The sequence below is a fragment of the Barbatula barbatula genome, assembly GCF_947034865.1.
Source record: "Barbatula barbatula genome assembly, chromosome: 3".
NCBI classification, from domain to species: Eukaryota; Metazoa; Chordata; class Actinopteri; order Cypriniformes; family Nemacheilidae; genus Barbatula; species Barbatula barbatula.
The window spans coordinates 10,842,096-10,863,845 of record NC_136764.1 but is presented as its reverse complement, the minus strand read 5'-3'; the positions used below and the strand labels follow the sequence as shown (position 1 = coordinate 10,863,845).

At 39.4% G+C, this 21,750-nt stretch overlaps 1 protein-coding gene across 2 annotated transcripts in view; it reads right to left on the bottom strand.

The window, feature by feature from the left end:
* LOC306891816 (single-stranded DNA-binding protein 3) overlaps window positions 1-17,315 on the bottom strand; it is a 60,618-nt gene extending 43,303 nt beyond the window's left edge. The window contains exons 1-3 of one of the 2 annotated variants that reach the window (XM_079452369.1): window positions 17,029-17,315; window positions 7,751-7,823; window positions 5,527-5,588 (exon numbers count right to left, since the gene is read on the bottom strand). In XM_079452369.1, coding sequence (XP_079308495.1) covers window positions 5,527-5,588; window positions 7,751-7,823; window positions 17,029-17,084 — 191 coding nt within the window. In that variant the 5' untranslated portion in view covers window positions 17,085-17,315. Of the gene's footprint in view, window positions 1-5,526; window positions 5,589-7,750; window positions 7,824-16,951; window positions 17,003-17,028 lie in introns of those variants that run through there. The other variant, XM_079452370.1, reaches the window with a different exon arrangement.
* Window positions 17,316-21,750: the final 4,435 nt, after the last annotated feature.

The window sequence follows — 21,750 nt, the reverse complement described above, 5'->3', positions numbered from 1 at the left end:
TCGACTGGCTCCTGGCTGTCACTGTCCCAAAGGAAATAAAGATACTCGAAACCTGATCATTTATATATAAACACACATTTAAAACAGAATTGTTATACATGAGGTGTGCATTCAAAAACAGCGGATATGTCTGCTTTTGTGCTAATGGCGAAACGTGCTGGTTTGAGCAATAGTGCTGCTTTTTGTTCCTGCAAATATTTACCAGGATAAAGAACATTCCTGAACACTTGTAGTGCAAGTGAAGGAGCGAGAGAGCGAGAGAGAGCGAGAAAGAGCGAGAGAGAGCGAGAAAGAGCGAGAGAGAGCGAGAGAGAGCGAGAGAGAGCGAGAGACCGAGAGAGAGCGAGAGACCGAGAGAGAGCGAGAGACCGAGAGAGAGAGAGAGAGGGAGGGTGGTAGAGTGAGAGAGACGGGAGAGAAAAGTGGAATCCTTTGTGTGGGGGTAGGGAGCATTAATGGGGAGAGGAAACTAGAAACAGACTTGGAAGTAAAGAGAAGAAAAAACAGGGAATAAAATAAAAACTACAGATATCTGGCTTGTACAAATGTCAAAGTATCTGTAAGTTGCAAGTTTTAGTGCGTCTGTGGGTGCTAATGGTCAAACACACAGCTTGGTCATGTGAAACAGTGCAATCAAACAGGTGGAACAAGAAAAAGCTGATGTGTGTCAAAGTGTTATAGCGGGTTCACACCAAACGTGAATTAAGAGGTATGCGTGAGAAAATTACAAAGGGTTTTTCCTGGCTCAAAATGATATCTTGTACACACACGTACATATAGGCCTACTGTACCTTTAAGTGGCTTAACCAAACACTTCACAAATTAAAAAATAATAATTGTCATTTTCATCTAATTGTTAAGTTATATAAAAAATTACTTTTATTCAACCAATACTTTTTTTTAAATCAAATAAAGCTTTTTATCCTTTTCAACTAACTTTTTAGACCTAAACTAACCAGTATTAGATGGCGATTATACCATGTGTTTTTAAAGGAAAACGCACTAACTCTTGCTACGATTATGCACACCTGAAAACGGAGACTTTAGGAAACGTTGCAGACCCCGTTTTAGTTCGGTGTAACGGACGAAAACTGAGACTTTAGAATATGCAAGCGTGGTTCCCCACATTCGTTTACTGATGGGGTCGTCTGTATCATTGCGTTTGCTTCCCTGATTCGTTGAGCCTCGGTCATATGAGTCATTACGCTACCTGAAAGCGACAATGACCTGCCTCGCAAGGACTGTGTAAACAACAGGCTTGTTTAACTTCAAGCTGCGCTCCGTACACAAATGAATACGGTGACATTACAGCAACGTGAGAGAGAATCGAGAGCCGTATGCTTTTAAATAGCCCACTCAGTATGTGATGTCAACCGTCGATCGGTCTGCGTGGTGCCGCATGAAATCAAACAAGCCTAATAACATGGATTACCTTATCTAACATTATCCACAAGAAGACGTCCTTGCTTTTCCTCGTGATCATGTTCATTTTGTACTGGTTGGTCTGTGACTAACCAACTGTCCTCAACAACCAACTTATGTATGCCCATACAATTGTTTTCATTTATGTACGCATGTCCAGCGTGTCTGAATGGTCATGTGTGGGGCTGTAACTATAGAGTATTTTAGTAATCGAGTATTCGACAAAATCTAAACCAATTTAGTACTTTCCATTGCCAAATTTAATTCAAAATGCAGTACAATACAAATACATAAGAAACATACATAAAAATAGAAAGAATCATTTCAAATCTAAACAACTAACTTCAGCTTATGCATGATGCATTTAGTTTACCTACATTAGTTTAAATAATGTGCAAGTTATGTTTTAATTTTTTTTACTATTAAATAGTAATATACTTGTCCACATAAAACTACTGTAGTTAACCAGGTCATCGGAAGACGCTTATTGTTTTTAGTTGTGTGTTTAGTGTAGCGCAGACGTGGACAAATCCATGAGAACCACGTGTGTAGCACGTTAAACTGTGCTGTTCATTCACTCAGACAGGCAGAACAGCCAGATGGCATGTTTAAATAACAGGATTCGGCGTCCACAAGTTCGCATCTAGTTACCGGACAACAAGTTTCATTTGCAAAATATACTAAAACCAAGTAAAATTGTGGTGCGCCACAACGTTACACAAACATGCACAACGACAAACAAGCAGCTCCTGCACCTGCCAAACTGTATTGCTTGCCGGCTACGCTGGTAAATACATAAAGTTATATGTAAAAAATGTTGTTTCATGTTTTGTTTACTTGTACAAAACCCATAGTATGCAAGGTTATTAATTCATTACATCACATGGCTAATCTCTGACCCACACTCCAGTACAGTAGGTGGTGGATATGCACCTCAATCGTATGTTGCCAACCCCATTTAAAAAGGAAAAGAAGAAGAATTACATTACATGATCACGTCAATATGGTGGACAACCACATCGCATTCATACTACACCCATTCAGGCAAAACAGTTCCTATCCATTAAGCCCTCATAAAGTACATACTTATGGAGTTTGCCATTTCGGATGCAGCCACATTCTCTCTATGCCTTTCTAAACTTTTATTTTGAATATGATTGATTGGCCAAAAAAAGAGAAAACACTGATCAAACTAATTTCAGATCAATTTGACATATATATTTATTATTTGCTATAAAAAATGTAATTTGACAAGCGACAACCTTCAGGTCTCTCTGGTGACACAAACAAGGAAGTAACTTATACTGGAATTTTTGACGGGTCGCTGGAGACTGGCTCCAAAACAGAGCAGAATCTCATTGAGCCCCATGTTAAAATAGCCAACTTTATAGCAGAAAAAAAACATGTTTACAGCCTGGTACAAAAGTTATTTTAGTCTATTTAGCAAATTTTGACCTTCATGTCAACTGTGAGGGGGTGGATTTTTAGACAGAATCTAAAAGCCCCACCCCGATTAGATAAATGTCTAAAACTTTTTAGATACTGTTAACTCGGACAACCACACAGAGTTCGCTAATGTCTTACAATGAAAGTTCACACATTTTGCACATACTTTCGTTGGGGAGCATTCTAGTGGTATATTCCTAAAATATATCATGGAGGGATATATAAAAGATTTTACAATAAATACGGCATATAACAAGTTTAATTTGGAAGCGAGGGGAGAAGCCGGTCTTCATGATCGCAACTGACGACGCTGGTCAAAAACCGCAGGGTAAGATTCGATTAATTTACTTTTAACCAGTTTAATCGAGGCAGTGCCATGAAGACCTTAAAGTCCTGCAATGACGCAAGAAGTTGGCTATTAAGGTTTGTATGTTGGCATGGACTCGCTAACTTTACTCTTTTTAGCCAGTGATACCTTGCTGAACCACATGATGACATTTACGTTCAGCTTGAGCACATGAAAATTGTAAATTAATGCGAGTATGACAACTGTTTTCTTTGGGATTGTGGTTGAACCAGGTTACTGCGCCCACATTTTGCTCAGTCTTGTTTAGATTTAGCAAATGGAATAAAACAAATGACATTCCCCATCCTCTCAAGATACCTGGAATCAGTGTTACAAGTGGCCCATGCAGATCATTTTTGTAGCATTAGCACTGTAAAAACGAGAAAAACTTAGGATTTAACAATGCTTCTCTGCGATGAAACCTGAAGTTGTCCGAGTTCTGGTCCCCATGCAACTGATGCTCAGCTGCCATTGGCTCATCTGCGTTAGAGGGGAGGGGCTTAGCGATAGAGCAACTGAGACATTCGACCAAAATTCTGGTATCATGACAACATTATCGGCTCAATTATAAATTATTAACCATAAAGTGAAAAACTTTAAAGCAAAATTTAAGGAGGTCACAAAAATCCATTAATACAAAAAAGCTAGTAACTGCTAAAATACAATAGATTTATAGTATATATTTGTAACAGAAGGGGAGTGACTTAAACCACCTGCAGATTTGTCTGAATGACGTCATGCCACTTCCTGTGAGCCAAACAATGCAATAACAGTCAGGCTTTGCACGTCCCTCTGATGCTAATTGAAGAAACCACATTCTCATGTTAATAGATTCTCTTAAACACTGAGCTCCTCTCCGGGGGCAATTAAGCAAATCCTAATGACGAAGACAATGAGAGATAAAGCAGGGATAATACCGCCACACGTATATGGAATTTACAGCATGGAGCTCTTTTGCATGTGTATGACACAAAGTACAGTGGTGCATCATTTGCATATGAGAAACTAGATAATCCAAAGCCTCAGGCGGCCGCTGACCTCAGGTACGGGAACATCCACGCTGTTAACGGTTAATAACAGATTTGTGAACGATGGGAAACAATAGACGACAGAATACAAGCAATTAGTAAAGGAATCAGGAAGCACCTGGTGACACAATATTATTGTGTTAAATTACACAAATGAAGATAATATAGCAATATTTAGTGTATAGCTATTCAAAACTGCGATACACAGTAATGTATTATATGTAGATTTTGCCATCTTGCAGACACTGATTTAATCTCCTAAAATATGCACATGGAAACATCACTTCTTCGGAAAATAAGTACAAAATGGAATTTTGTGGGAGGCACCATACAATGCAAGGGCGGTGAAGTTTAATGCCTTTCATTATTTCCTTAAACCTAAACCAATCTCCCTTAATTCCCATAAAACCACTACAGACCGGTGAGCTGTTGACCCTCCGGACCCCTGCCGGCCCTCGGTTTGTCATGGGCCACCCCCAACAGAGACAACCGATAGAGGAATAGAACTACGCTGGTGGGGGCTTTGGTCACTTAGCCCAAAGGAATAGGGTATGCATAGAGTTAATCTGTGTTTGGGGTCTTCAACAGGAACAAAGAACTGAAGCAAAGACAAAGGTTAAGAAAGGAGGGATGGATGGGCCTTGTCTTTTCCCCACCATCTGGGCCTTTTGTGGGATAGGAGAGAAAGGACCAGGCAGACGTGCCCTCCGTACAGCCGCCTGACCCAATAATACACCCGCTTCCACGGGTCAAACCACAGCAGGTTAAACGTACAGTCTGAATGCCAGCGTCATGGCCAACAGTAAACCTAGATAACTATAAATCAATACAGAGAAAGTGAATACATATTCGCCTCCAGTTTGTCTTCTAATAGCTAATCTTTTTCTCTCCTGGTGGGGTGTGTTTTGTCAACAGTAAGCATATTTAAGAAATGCTTTGTATGCCGTTTTATCCAGACAAAATGCGATAAAGGGCAAATTGATAAATATCAGTCATTGTGTATTATGCTGTGCCAACTCTCACTGCGTCATATGGTCGATGGTCGTACGTCAAACATAACATTTTCCAACTAAGGTGTATGCAAGTATAACTATTACCTCAAAACACAGCAAACCTGTCACGTTGCAACTGGTTTGTGCATAAATAATACAAAAAAAAAAGCACCTCGCACTGAAATTCCCACCTACTTGTACTAACTTGCACACAAACAAACGGACAAAAGTCAGGCAGACAGGATTTATAATAAGCTCTGTGAGCAAAAGAAGGAAAACACATGGGACCTACCACCACCATGAATGCAGGAATCCAGGAGGCTCCCCTAATGTAATGTTCTTCTCCCATCGGATCTAAAACAAACACACGGTGAAAAAGAATGGGAGAGAGATGAAATTTTAGATAATGTGCAAAACATCATTTCCCGTCAGACGTTCCGAAAACCTGACCCAATTCAGACCCCATACATCATTTCACGTTCTCCACTACATCATTACACTAGTTTTCCACAAGTACTCCATCCTTCTATGACACTAAAGCCTAAAGAATGCTATTTCTTACAAAATCATTATTTATGCTAACCATGTTTTATAGAGATGCACGATAAATTATCGGCAATATGAAATGGACAATAAATGGTAAAATGTTATTGGTATCGGCCGATAATAAAATTTAGGCTGATATATTATAGCCGATAAATCACTTCCTCTGGTAAATCTTCTTCAGCTGCACGCTGCTCACATGACAAATACAGTACAGTACTGTCTTTCTGTCGTGATCATTCACTTACTGTACCTACATCACCAATGTTTTGCCAATAGCAGTATGTGGATACAGTATTAATAAATGTGTAAAATATACAAGCAAAAGAATGCTGTCTGAATGCTTTATGTCTTGAAACCTGTTAGACATGTGGCTATTAAGACAATGTTTCTGGGTTGCTTTGGAAGAACATCTATAATTTGTTTATTAAATAACAAAATATACCAGAAACGTTTGAAGGTTAAAGAGTCGTTAAATAGTGTAGTGTAAAATAGGCTTGGTACATGACTTTCTTAGGAAAAAAGAGAACTTATGTGTACCTTGTTTTTAAATAAAAGCAGTTTTCAACTTTTTGCCTTTTGTTTCAGTCTTAGGGAATTTTTGATTATTATTTAGATACTGTATATCGCCCAAAATTGACATGTTCTTTTTTTGTTCGATTTATAGTAAAATAGTTGTTTTCAGGAGGGTATAGGCTGACAATTTAATAAATCTGCCTTATATACAAAGTGGGTTTGAGCATATTTGGTCAAAATAAAAAGCAATTTAAATAATTTCATGTTTCTCATCAACCTTTTAACTAAGGATGAGCACGGGCTGTCCCTTATCTGTGTTTTATAACTCCCGGTTCCAGATTCTGTCCCACAACTCTCACCCAATAAACCAGCTAAATGAAACATATTTAGGACAATAATTAAATACTTTAACTGACACCCAACTCGGAAAGTGTAACCTGTGCACACAACACGAGAGAACAAAACAGTCTGAAAAGACCAACGGCAGGGTTTATACATCCACACTCATGACCTCAAAAATTAATCATTTGCTTCGGATTTGGTGAACTGTTTTTCCTCAACATACCCCAGGGCTTCTTTCTACCCACAATCCCTTCTGCTTGTGTGGAAATGACCATGCTAACTCTAATTAGGGCCATCATTTCAGTGTATTTAAGAAAACGTTCCCTTTTGTAATAGGTGAGCACAGGGACCCGAAGTGACCGCGGAAAGTGTGAGGAAAGAATTAGCCTATTATAACAATTATATATGGATGATTATACAGGAAAATGAACCCAGAAAAGAAAATCTGCGAGGATTGAGGGGATAGGTTTGTTCGTTGTGGCTGAATGTGGATTACCCAAGCAGGTCTGAAGGTTAAGAACACGTTATCGGTCAATTTCACCTTATCGCTTTGCCAAACTGCAGGATAAACATCAGACAAACGCCGGTATTTCTTAAAAACACCAGGAGAGTCGAGAAAACGCTGCAGCGCCAAAGTTGCGTCCCAGTCAGGGGAATGACTAGCTTGAGGTAACAGAGGAATAGGCGGAGCTGACTGTTCACAAACACTGACATTCGGCAAAAATTATTTTGAGTAAATGAATGATGGGTAATTAATAAACAATACCAAAAATGGCAAGGCTTCAAACGTTTTTCCTTAAAAGTGTTGCAATATAAATCCTGGTATGATTGTGTGGCAGTACAGCTCAGATTCAAATCATGTGCCGGGCTATTTGAAATGAAGCAACTGGGTTCAATTAGGATTTTATAGCATTACAGAAAAGAACAAGCTTGATAGAAAACATGCTTTTGTAAGTGATGCCATATAACAGCAGCTTACAAAAAAAGCACAGATAAAAAAATGACAATATCTTACTATTCTCCGCTCTTACAAAACAACACCCACAATTCTGTTATTTCGATTTTGCAGATTTTATTTTTGTCATCATGCGTTTTGTGTGCTGTGTGTGTCTTACCTCAGATAGGAAGGTCTGTGCGGACTTCTGGGCCCCAACATGAAGCAAGTACTCGTACACATATAAAGCTAATCTAGAGAGAAAAAAAAGAGAGAAACTGGTGTAAGGCACAATGCCAATGACCAGATCACATAAAAAAATGTTTAAAGGGACAGTGCACACAAATATGAAAGTTCAGTCATCACTCAACCTTGCGGTGCAAAACAATGACTTTTCTTGTGTGGTAAATTAAGAGTTAATACGCGACGAAAAGTAAATGGTTACCACAGTCATCATCTCATCTCTATTTGTATTGGGAAAAGTATCCTCTACTTGCTACAAATCTCACTGTATCCGGATATGAGCACATTTTGAACAATATGAGGGTGAAGAACTTTCATATTTGAGGAAACGGTTTATTTATTCCAACAACTTTTTCATTACAGTGTGCCATCACGTTGCTGTACAAGAATTTGAGAAAACACATACATGGCTACAGACAACTTGCGTACATGCATGTAAATCACAAACTGTTCCCTAAAAAAACAAAAACATTTTTGATCTCGACAGCTTTTGAAAGGCATGGAAGGAACAGAAAGACCAGCCAAAGCAAGCAAGCCCAAAGTTGTCACGGCACCGCATGGTCCTCGTGTTTTTGTCATTTTCTGTATCCATTATGCTTGTTGATTAGCCGCTTCAGCTAGCAATTACCCAGCTTGCAGTGTACCGTAGGAATGAAACTGTACCGTCCCTTCCCTCCTTTTTGCTTCCATCAAACAAGAGAGAAAATAGCCCTGCAAGGCTCTCCCGGACAAATTACATCCAGAGATAGGCACAATTTGGTAGCATCATAGTTTTCGCCTGGCGGCAGCGCATTTAGAAACCGAACATTTATTTCCACCATGGCTGACGCGCTTTTCCCACTGATGGCACACACTAGGGCACAGCTACTCCATGTGGACACGTGTCAGTATGCAATGTGACACAACCCTTAGTATTCCTGTAATGTATCAGATAAAATGTTTGCCAAAGAAAGAGTATTGCAATACACAATGGACAGAATTGTGCGCGTGTTTGTGTGGGAGCGGTTTTCCCAGGCTACAGCGAGGAGGTGAATGAATCAGGAGGAGGCGTCCAGGGTGGCAGGATCATAAATAGCAGAGTAGAGCTCCCTGTGATCATCCAGCCAATGACTGATAAAGCTGGATACGAAAGACAGGGAGGAGATCCAGCTCTCCATCATGGCACAAACACTCACGCATTGGCACAGGAGAGTGACCGGAATGACAATGCCTCCCACTGGGATATGGAGGCGGGGGGAGCTCAACAACTACCATAAAACTGCAGATGAGAGGTTCAGGCAAAGTCCATCTAAAGGTCTTTTTCTGACAAAGGATCTAGGTAATCAGCAAGTCGAACACATCTACTCATTATATGTTAATCTAAACTAGACCTCTCAGGTTATGCATAGGCCAAAAGGAGCAATCTGAAGTATGTAACCTGCTTGCTGACATCTTTCAGCCAATCACCTTCAAAAACAGATTAGGTGACCATGGCTTAGAAACAAGAGATAATGGAGGACATGCATATACTGTGAGAAAAAGGACTAAATAGAAGATTCAAGGGTTGGATTGACCACAATAACACTAGGTTGTATTTAAAATGTTAAAGCTGCAATCTGTAACTTTAGCTTATCTATTGTCAGACAATTGCCATGTTGTGTACATTGTTTGAAGTAAAATGAAGTCAAAGTGACATTATCTGTAAAATTGTACTCGCCATCTAAAATAAAAAAATAATAAGGTAAAATATATATATAAATTATTATTATATAATTGAAAGTTGGGTTAAGGTATGAAGTTCTAAACTGATTTTATGTAACTGCCGTGTTTGTATTTTTTTGTTTCAGTTCCAGTTTTTTTATTATGTTAAAACGTAATCCGAACTATTTATTGAATCATCCCTTCAAATGCCTGATGTGCTGATCTGTTGATGTCTCTGAACTTTATTTATATAGCGCTTATATAAACTATAAGCAAAACATAAGGTTATGAAAGTCAAAACAAAAAAGGTGAAAACACAGACACACAGATTGAGACACACCCACACACAAAAAACACTCCACACAACACCCACCAACACACACAGACACAGATACAAAAATGCACACATTTACATTTAGTCATTTAGCAGACGCTTTTATCCAAAGCGACTTACAGATGAGGAAAACATTGGAAGCAAAGTGCATCAAACTAGTCCATTAAAGCCTAGCACAGTATAAAAAGCTAAGAATAGTGAGGTTAGTAAGTGGATTTTTTTTTTTTTTTTTTAAAGAAGGAAAGGGAAGAGAATTAGGAAAAATCAATCAGCGACGTGTTGACGGAAGAGATGCGTTTTTAGGCGTTTTTTAAAGATGGCAACCGAGTCTGCTGATCTTGTAGCAGCTGGTAGATCGTTCCACCAATGTGGAACAGATCCAGAGAAGGTACGGGAGAGTGACTTTTTTCCTTTTTGGGATGGTACCACTAGTCGTTGTTCCTTTGCAGACCGCAGTGATCTGGCAGGAACATAGATCTGCATTAGCGAGTGGAGATACGATGGTGCAGATCCGGTGTTGGTCTTGTAGCCCAGGAGCAAAGCTTTGAACTCTACGCGGGCGGCAACAGGGAGCCAGTGTAACCAGGACCGGGTGGTGCTGGCAACATGACTTGTGAGGTTAAGCCGATCATCGATTACTACTCCCAGGTTTCTGGCTGTGCTGGACAGTGTAATCGTTGATGAGCCTAGTTGAATGGCAAGGTTGTGGTGAATCTTTGGGTTGGCCGGGATCACAAGCAGTTCCGTTTTTGCAAGGTTTAGCTGCAGGTGATGATCCTTCATCCAAAGCGAGATGTCACTCAGGCATGCCGCGATGCGAGCAGCGACCGTCGGATCGTCCGGTTGAAATGACAAGTAGAGTTGTGTGTCCTCGGCATAGCAGTGATAGGAGAAGCCATGCTTCTGAATGACCGAGCCGAGGGATGTCATGTAAATGGAGAAGAGTAGCGGTCCAAGCACTGAGCCCTGTGGCACCCCCGTGTTGAGCTGTTGGGACGCGGAGACCTCATCTCTCCAGGATACTCTGAATGACCTACCCGACTCAAACCATTGCAACGCCATTCCAGAGACACCCATAGCACTGAGAGAAGCCAGGAGGATGTGATGATTGACAGTGTCAAAGGCAGCAGACAGATCCAGTAGGATGAGCACAGATGACATGGATGCTGCTTTTGCCAGTCTCAGGGCTTCGATGACTGAGAGCAGTGCAGTCTCTGTGGAATGACCGGTCTTGAACCCAGACTGATTGCACACAGACAGCAAGCACTCACACGCACATGGGACATCACAAATATTAAAAAGACTATAAATTCCTATATACAGTGTTAAATTAATAAAACTTTAAAATTCTAGCAGCCCCCCCCCCCTGGCCAGGTAAACAGTCCAAAACAGTATGCAAACGATGGCTAGGAACCCAAAACTCCAATGGAAGAAAATAAATCTCAGAGGGAAACCAGGCCTAACCAGGGGATTCCAGTTCCCTTCTGGCAAAAGCTGCAGCCTCTGCCCAAGCTCGTCAGTGATTGCACAACAAGGCCAAATATATTTTTTATTAGATTTAAGATTATCAATAATAATCTAATAGCATCTGAAATTTTGTAGTGAAGACGAGTCAAGTCGCCACATCCTTCTTTATCCAGGTCTATCATCTCAGCTTTTGTCAGGTCTGGGCATGGACTGCGGACTGCCCGCTCTGGTAACCTTGGAACAATGAGTATAGTACTATTCTGCACTCTTTGATGCAACATATATATCAGATGTTATTGAAAGTGTTACTAGCTCCGGTTGATCGAACTAGTGCAGTCTACACCTTCACAATATTTATATTATGATAGTGTAGTGTATGCAAGATTAAAAGATGCATCTTTGTCAGTTCAAATCTAGACTAGTGTCTGCCTCCCGGACAGTGCGGGGAAGACAGTTTCAAGACTGTTATAGGCGCTAGTTAGGAAAAGGATCTACCACCTGCACTTGATTTTGAAATTCTAGGTATTACCAACTGACCGGACAACTGAGAGCGTAGAGCACATGAAGGACTGTAATACAAGAGAAGTTCACCTCAAGTAGTGAGGAGCAAACCATGTAGTGCTTTATAGGCAATAAGCAAGATTTTAAAGTTAATGCAATGCTTTATAGGTAAGCAGTGCAATGTTGACAGAACGGGTTAATATGCTTATACTTTTTTGTACGTGTAAGAACTCGAGCTGCCGCATGAATTAACTTCTCTGCATCTGATGGTGACAGCATATGACGTAGATCAGATATATCTTTAAGATGGAAAGACGCAATTTTACAGGTGTTGGCTACATGGTTCCCAAATGACAGAGTACTATCGAATAAAACACCAAGATTCTTTGCGGACGAAGAGGATTTTATGGAACATCCATCAAACGTTAAGCAGTATTCTTGGTTGTTACGTATTAGCGGATTTCAGTCCAATATTTAACACTTCTGTTTTGTTCAGAAATAAAAAAAATATTACTCATCCAGTTTTTTATATTTACATTTAGGCATTTGGCAGACGCTTTTATCCAAAGCGACTTACATGGGATTATCCTATACATTTTACATCTACCTGTCTCACCGTAAGCAACAGCTTCAGTGAGAGTAAGAAGCACCAAAGAGGTCGACCTCTGGGCAAGACAAAAACACCTAGCAGCTGCCATTTGCTGATGCACGAGACGATCTGGATCAAACTGCAAATTCCCAGGAGCGATGTGATAAAAATTTCATGACTGGAAGGCCCATGTGACCTGGGGGGAGGGGGGAAGCTGTGTGCCTTGGTACCGGGTACCAGCACCTGGCCCTGTTGCATTATTGAGCACCGTTCATTCAATTGCGCCTCTGAGGGGCACCTTGTTTAGAGTTGTCGGGAACATGGAGTGCTAGGCTAGGACCAGGACCTCTGGATTCTGACAGTCCCATTTGGAATGTCAAGATCTGAAGGATATAACAAAGGGGATCAGAACAGACTACAGCTGAACAGACAAAATGAGATGTGTAAGCATTGGAAGAAGTTCTCTGGTCTGGCTGAAAGGGCAGGCGCTGCAAAGAATGCTGGGATATGGCCAAAATAAATAAGACTAAGATCATTACAAAGGTTAATCATAGTCTTTCCAGCTAGCTACAAATGACTCTTAAAAAGGAATGCAAGTTGTTTCAATTAAAGGGGTAGCCCACCCAAAAATCTTCTTTCATCCTTAACTCACCCTTTGGTCATTTAAGTCTTTTGTGATATACCTTTGCAAACATAAAATATGATATTGTGCGAAACGTTAATAACAACACTGGCCCCTGTTGACTTCCATTGTACAGACAAAAGAGACATTTCTCAAAGCATCTTCTTTTGTGTTTTACCGGGAGGTAAAATACAGGTTAAAAATGACATGAATACATTTTGAAAGTGTTTCTTTTTTGAGGGACTATCCCTTTAATGGCATTATACTACACATTTTGCAGATTGTGCCTGAAAATCTTTCCAGACAGACTTGTGAGAATTAACAAATTCAAGAAGGGTAAGGATGAGGTTTTTAATAAAAATCTGAGGAAAATATACAAAACTAGCAAATCAGAAGATGTGCATTGTGGTTACTAAGGTGTTCTTAGCTAATTGCTGGAAAATTAACTAAAGACTATCAGTCTATGGGCTTTTTTTATCCATTTTATAATCAGACGTGTGAAATTCTCTCAGAAAACGAATAGTTCACCTTTCCACAACAAACAACAGGATTCAGTATCATATATACGGTACCTGTACAGAACTTACAGTTTAATACTTTTGAAGAAAAACTAGTAACACTGGTTGGCCAACTACATCATGTTTATGAATATAAACCTTATTCAAATCTCTTTTTTATGAGGCATCTCTCATATTCAAACAAGCATCTGAGAGCAGGTGTTAATGTATGCAAACCTGATCAGCTAAATCTAATGGCGCACTCTCTCCAGAGCAACATAGGACATAAAGAGGCATATAACTGAGATGGGGGGTGGTTGAGACTTCGGCTGAGGCTTCGGGAGCCTGCAGCACGCTGTCTTAAATCTCAGTCTCCCTGTTCAAAAATCTGAAAAGAGGTTAGCCGAAGGGAATGCCCATGGGGACATCCCACTAGTCCCTTAGCCCCTTCCCCCTCATTTCTTTTTCAGATCTACAGACTTCCTCTGGGAGTAAACCATACCAATCGGAGGCATTCAGAACTGCCGCAAAGGTAAAAAATTTAGCTGATGTTAATGAACTGCTGTACCATAAGGTCTTACTGCAAAATAGCTTCACTGTGACTCCCTGTAGCACCGTGGGATGTCTCGAGCACGCTGGGAACATTAAACACAGGTCAGATTGCTTGGCCTACAATACAAAGCCAGGTGCAAAATACTGTTTTCATGGCTCTTTTCCTCCTTTCAGAGAAAGAAATACAGCTGGTGGTGCACACAAAAAAATTAAAATGATGTCATTACTTGTCCAGTGTCAATTCACATCCGTATGAATGTCTTCTCTAGACACAAAATCAATCAAGACATTCAGATCGGTACTATGAACTGGATTAACTGATTCATTAAATATTTGACTCATGTTATTGAATAGAACATCACTGATTTACTAATGAACTCTCCAGAACACACCAAGATGAGCTAGATGTAAAGATTTTCTGGAAATATTCACTGAACTTTTTACACAGTTTTACACAAAAACAATTGAAAGAGTTTAGACTTTTGGAATATAGTGCATACAGTTTAAGTCATACAGACCACTTCTAAGATAGCAGTTTTTTGTCATTTTGGACCCATTCACATTCATCATATGAAAGGTATAGCCATGATATTGTTAAAAATTTCACCTTTTGTGTTCCACAGGAGGCAGTCAGTCCGTCATAAGGGTTTTGGATGGACATGAGGATGAATACATGACAAATTTACATTTGCGGATACTTTTTTTAAAAGAGCTCACCCAGCAAACCTCAGAAGGGCTTTCGGAAGATGGCATTTTTAATTAGATACAAACCCAGGTGAGGACATATCAGACGACAGTTTTCTGACAGCTCAAAAGAAAAATCTCTGTAATGTATCATCGGAGATAAACGGGTCCCACGTTCTCCTCTCATCACAACAGAGCCCACACAGATCCCTCGCATCAAAGAAATCTCTCAAATGTATGCCTTGAGCACACCTGACATCTCGCCGGAGGCTCTCTGATAAAACCATCTTTAAAAATGAACGAATCACACATAACCGGCCTACAAAGGCACCTTTTGGAAATCATGTTTTCAAACCCTCCTATCAATTATCCACCCGTCACAGACGGGAGACGGGTAGAAATGACAAGATCCCCAAAAAGTTCTGATAAAACCAATTTTTTTAATATGTGCTTTGTGGTGCTTTAACTCTCTGCTCTGACACTAGAAACTCCCAAATTGAGACTACAAACTGAACAGCAAAAGTTTGATGTCAGCAAAAGTTTGCATCTTCTTTAAAGATGGGGTAACACACCCAGATTTTCCAAATCTCATATTAATCATATTTTAACTCATATAGTACCAATACAGTAGTATTGCATTCGTCATATCTTCTAAGAGTCTTAAGTTGGATCAAACTGATAAGAGAGATACATCTGTACGATTATATCCGGAAAAAGTCAAGCTGCTGGAGGCAGGGAGGGGGGACGGAACTACAGCACGAGCACACGATACATCATCGCATTATCCCTTCCTGTTGTTTACGTTATGCACATACGATTGCCAACAAAACACAGTTTGACTAACTGTGTGCAGTTCATGTCCAGCATCTTTTAGCACAGGGACCGCGGCTGTGCTTAAAGATGCGGACATGAACTGCTCATGCTAAAAGATGCAGACATGAACTGCTCGTGGTAAGTCATAGTGAGTTTTTAGCTCAGCATTAAACATCTATCCGGCTTTATATCCACCATTGACATAACATTCATCACCGAAATGCATCGAGCAAACAAACACAGCTAAACTTCCATCAGCCGAGTGAAGCAGCATTGATGGGCGTTCTCTTTCTCTCACGCTAGCGCATGGGCGTGCTCTTTCGCTCAGAGGATGACGCGTGGGCATGCTTTTCGGGGACAATGGCCAATAAAAGAAATAGGATCCCTGTTAAAAAGCAGGGATACAGACTTAGAAAAAACTTTACGAAACAAGTTGGAGTGCATCGAGCAGAAATACTACTTCATACCTCCAACTAGTTTTTTGACAAGTTGACCATGTTAAGCCAGCACGCTGTAAAGACGTCAGAATGCATGAAAAAGCATGTTCCTTCATCTTTAATGAAACAACATAATGTTTTAGCAGAGCCTGTGGACACAGGTATTTGGTCAAAACTGATATTGAAAATACCAACACTGTACTCTTGGACTAACCTGTGGCACTGATGTAGATACACTAAGCATCACTGAATTATTAAGGGGGTTTATGCTGAGCTGAATGAACAGCTAGTTAGACAGCTAGCCAGTTGTGCACAAGCAAACTAAAATGTTGATAGATCTGCACGAAGGATATAAGACCGTTTTCATTCAAAACGTCATTTCTGACATCCGCTTTCTTATGAAAGTACAATGTTGCTCTACACACTTTAAAGTTGGAAGTTTGAATAAAGAAAAAAAAACACGTGCATCTTGATTTCCGATCTTGAAATCGATCGACTAGTTCCGTGTGTATTTAAGGCAAGATAGTCTTTCTGTAACGTTCTGTCTACGGCTCCAGCTCGCGCAAAAGATGCCAACGTGATGCGCTTCGCGTCGGTTTATTGCTCTTCGTACGGGGATGCAGCCGCTATGCCGGAGCATGTTTGTGCGCCGCACATCATCATCTGTGCGTCTCCGTGCATTGATAATAACTCAAACTACAGTCACCTGCACGCATACAACAACATACTCGGCATGCGTAAGGTGCGCGACACTTTATTTGAACATCTAACGCTACTTACCTGAATGCATGACAAAGTTAAGTACTTCAACGTGAGACATGCAGCGCGCATACGAAACAAAAACACATCATAACACAGCAGCGCAACGCGGCAAAGCTGAAAAATGAACATCGTGGTGTTGCACCGCACAGCATCTGCAAATAAAACAACTTTGTAAAGTAAGACACTGGCTGGTAACGTTACCGCTTGCATGCATCGCACCGCAGGCGTCAGGGAACGCCGTGTAGGTTTTGGAGTGTAAATGTGACAATTTCACTTACTTCTCTCTGGCTTGACTATCAGATGGGACAACAGCTCCTTTCCCTTTGGCGTACATGGTGGACTTTGTTTGCAGACTTTTAACCTACTCAACACCTGTCAAAGGAAGCGGCCAGGAAAACGCTCTATCTCCATAGCTACCCGCTTAGTGTTTTTCCTCCCTTTTCTTACATCTCCAGCACTGGCCACAAATCAGGAACACAGTTTCTGCGGGGGGAACTTGAAACAGTTCGCTGGTGGATTTTTTTTTTCTTCAATCGCTGTTCCAGGACTGTGCTCACCCTCCCCCCGCTGTGGAGAGAAGGGGGGCTTCTTAAAGGGGAACGCACACGCTTGCTGTCCGCTTGATTGTTGGACCAGCTAGACCTGCTTAATCAAGATACAAAGTTTATAGAAAACGACATGCATGTAGATAGGAGAGGATTATTATTAGATATAGATATTTTTATTTTTACAGTATTACAAAATATATCCATATAAATAAAAATCTATTTGTGTCTGACACAAGAAGTGGCCGAAGGACTATGGATTTCTGTTTGTATGACTTACAGCCATGCGCTTGAGATTGAAAATGGTTGCTTATTCCTAGTTCTTTATTTGTAATGTTTGAACGGGAGTTTATAACATTTTTTATTTTGGTTGGCTGAAATTTATAATGATTCATAAATGTAAAAATGTGGTAGTATTTGATCTTTCCACCAGCATTGAGTCAAGGCTTTTTAATGTTTATGTATTGTGTATAGCTATTGTGTATTATAATGAACTGACATTTGTAGACTTATTGAACATGTTTATTTATTTATTTTTTATTTGTATTTTTTTGAACATGTCTATTTATTAGTGCACGTTATTCCAAAATATACTAATGTGTGTATGAAAAGTATGACTTTCTGTTATTTTTATTAAGATGTTATATATATCAAAGGCCAAATACATGAACTATTTAGCCATACCATAACAAACAGCTATTAAGTTAAATTCACATTTGGAAATATATCCAAATAGATCTTTTGGAAACATGGATATACATGGATTTGAATACTATACTATATAACTTTATGTGCCTCAAATGTGGACATTTAAGGTAATGTAAAGGTTAATTTACAAATGTTTATTAGCAAGAGACGGAATAGGCTGTTTTGCATTAGTCAAAAAGTCCTGAAGAATTTGTATCAGGATCCTCACCAGCATGGGCATACCTAACCACAAACCTTATATTCACTCTAAAAAATTATGTTTTTAGTAAAATCTCTTTTGCTTTGAGATGTTAATCTCCGATTATGATTTATGCACAATTTAGGATCTTATGATAATGACGGGTCAACGAGGACATCAATGGAGGCCTGTGTAACACAACTAACCACATTGTCTCCATTACACAAGAGATGTTTACCCAAAATGTTCTTCCATGCTTTTTGGTCTTATTTGCTGATTCATGAGGCATGGCTGACTCATGGCAATAGCACTGGCATGTTTTTGGGAATGCCAATAGATTTAGATCAGATGGCATGTTTACCTTGTCTACAGGATAAAAATGAGTCACTTGAAGTTTTTCAGAACAACATTTTATTAAAACATTCTTAAGAACAAACAAGTAATCTATTGATTTAGATATTTGCCTGATACAAAAACTGCTTCACAAACTGAATCATTGTGACGGGTAAAAAAGGCTGGGAGAGACACTGGTGGTGGTGTTAAAAGTCTCTTCTTTAAGAATTTGAGGGTATGATGAAGGAGGAGGAAGGATGCGGACACTAAGATGATATTTTCATTTCGTTCTTGTACTGTGGGAAGGGCAAAGCCACCACTTAACCGAATACATGTTTGTTGGGAGTTTGTCTCTTCCAGAAAACAGATGATAATCATGTCGATGACTATATTCCACAGGCGTCTCCCAATGAGAGAGAGAAAGAGCATAATGGAGAGAGATGGAAGGTGAGACAAAAAATAATAAGGAAGAAACAGAGAGGAAGAGATAGAGGGTACGGTGGAGGAAAAGAGAAAGCAAAAGATGGAGTGGGAGAGAGATGGAGAAAGCGACTTGGCGAGACACTCGTAGAATAGCAAATACCTGCTTTCTCTAGCTCTGCGGTACAGCCACAACAATCACTGCTTTAAGAACAGACAGTCGAAACGTGCTGCGTATCCAACATCTGAACCTCATGTGCAAAATGTTCAATATATCAGAATAAGGTCTTTAAAATCAAATAATGGCTATATGAGATGGGAAGTGGCATGCAAAATTGAGTCATGTTCCCAATCGTACAGCGTAAAGTAAACAATATAAACAGACATATGCTGTTAAATGGCAATTAGCGATGCTGTTGCAACATTCATTGTTGACCATTGAAAAAGTGTCTCTGCTGATGTGTTGCCTAGGGACTAATAGCAGATCTTGCAGTAGTGTCAGTGGAAAAAACGCTGCACTGTGAACAAGTGTGGTAAATGAAATCATTGCACGAAAATGCACCAAACCTCAAAAGCTCATTTCAGACATTGAGACCGTGGCAAATGCGTTGGAAATGAGCGTTTTATAACAAAATTTAGCTTTTAATGGAAATATGCTTTCTTTTATAGGCAAGGGGGAACTACGGGCTCATCTTAATGTTTATAGTAGGGGTCAAGGTTTTGTCAAATCTTAAGCTGGTAAAATATGATGGTGAACTGGCCAAAAGCACCCACTTACACAGGAAGACATTTTGACTGACATGCTGTACGTATAAAGCCACAAACCAATATTTAGTTATTCTTACGTATTTCTTTCTTTCTTTTATTATTAATTTATTTATTTTTGTCTATTTAATTTTATTCATTATTTTTCTTTCTTACATTCTTTCTTTGTTTTTTTATACATATTTGATCTATTTTCTTTCTTTCATAATGTGTTTATGTTCCTTTCTTTGATTCAAAATTTTTATTTAATTATGTTTTTCTTTCTTTTTTTCATTCACTATTTTTTCTTTTTTTCTTTCTTTCTTTCTTTCTTTCTTTCTTTCTTTCTTTCTTTCATTCTTTCATTCATTCATTCATTCTTTCATTCATTATTTCTTTTTAGTTATCTTCATAATTTATTTATTTATTTTAATGTATGCACATTAAACAAAGATGGCTCAAGATGGTCATGTGCTTACGGAGCGAGTTCCATTGAGATGGGAATAGATGGGAATGTTATTGGGTAACTTCTCCAGGTATTATATACCTTCTTGGCATGAACATATCTGCAGATGTTATCTCCACCCCATCACCCCATCCATGCCATTTCCCCACCAGCACAGACAAGTATTGGCTCTCTATCAAAATGAAAAATGACTCCAATTTAAATTTAATGATCAACCGTACAAAATGTAAACAATTTTAAAGAATGTGTCACTTGATGATGGCCCCTCTGACTTTGCAGCTCATGGTACGTATATGCAGTAATGGAGTCAAAAAGCGCATGACCAATAAGATCCTGGTTGAGATATGTCGATGTTGCCACTTGCCACATGCATTACTAACATAATTGTTTGTTATGCTTAAGCTTCAGACATCTGCGGTGGTGCTCACATTGGGTTACATAAATATTATTTCAGTTAGCTTTACTGTCTTCCACCCCGTTGTGTAACATAAAAGACGACTCTCAGGCAAACATGGCAGTCTTACTCTAATATAAGAGCAAATAATGTCTTCCGTTCTAAATCTCCACAAAAGATTAAGATTTGCATTTCCTGAAGGAAATATCAATGAGAGTAGTGTTAAAGTTTTAGGTCAGTTAAGGTATTAGCTCTGTGTAACTGAAATGCCATGTAAGACTGAGATAGCAGTTGTCATGACACTGACCACACATCTTGTTATCAGTCGACTGCATGCAAGCATCAACACAAAGTTACAGTTCAAGTGTAAATGCAACTATAAATGGTTAAATAAATGCAAGGAGGGCAAGATCAATTAGAATATATGAAGATCATATGCAAACATAATAAATGACATCATTATGTTTGGTTGTATAATAAACTGAAGAACCTTCTTTCAGTGGGGATGTCACTAACCTTTATCATGAATGTCTTAAAAAATATGCCAAAACTCCACACAAATAGATACAAGCATACTTAAGACTGAAAGTACACCGTAAAACTTTGCTGTAACTTACTGTAGATTGAATGTCTTCCTAAGCATTTTTGTTTTGTTCTTTAGTAAAAATATTTGAAACTTCTTAAATTACGATACATTTACGTAACAAGAAAAGAAACATAAGAAATTTCGTCTTGTTTCGGTTAAAAAAACATAAGAAATAGGTAAGTTTATGTTTAAAACAAAATTATAAATTAAATCGACAGTAAGTTAAAGGCACACCTGTTGCAAAACTACAGCAAAGTTTTACAGTGTATATATCACAATATCAATCCATTGCAACCTCGCGAGCTCTGTAATGCAGAAAACTTTATTGCAATGCTAAGCTTCGCGAAGGACTTTCAATGTTCTGTGCCTCATTTTTGACATCCGCAGTGTGGGCACTGTAGCCAGATTCCCGTCACGACGGGTATTTGTGTTTGTGTCTTCCATATTGATTAGGATTGGTATGGGTAGGTTTGAAGAAAAGGAGCTCATTATTAGTGCCAGCCAGAAATCTTCCTTGCTCTCGGGTGCGTGTTGTGGGTGTTGGAGGAGTAGGAGTGGTGGGGGATGAAGGTTTGTGTGTGTGCGTGTGTTATAGAGAAAGAGAGAGGGGAAGATATGCCGTTAGA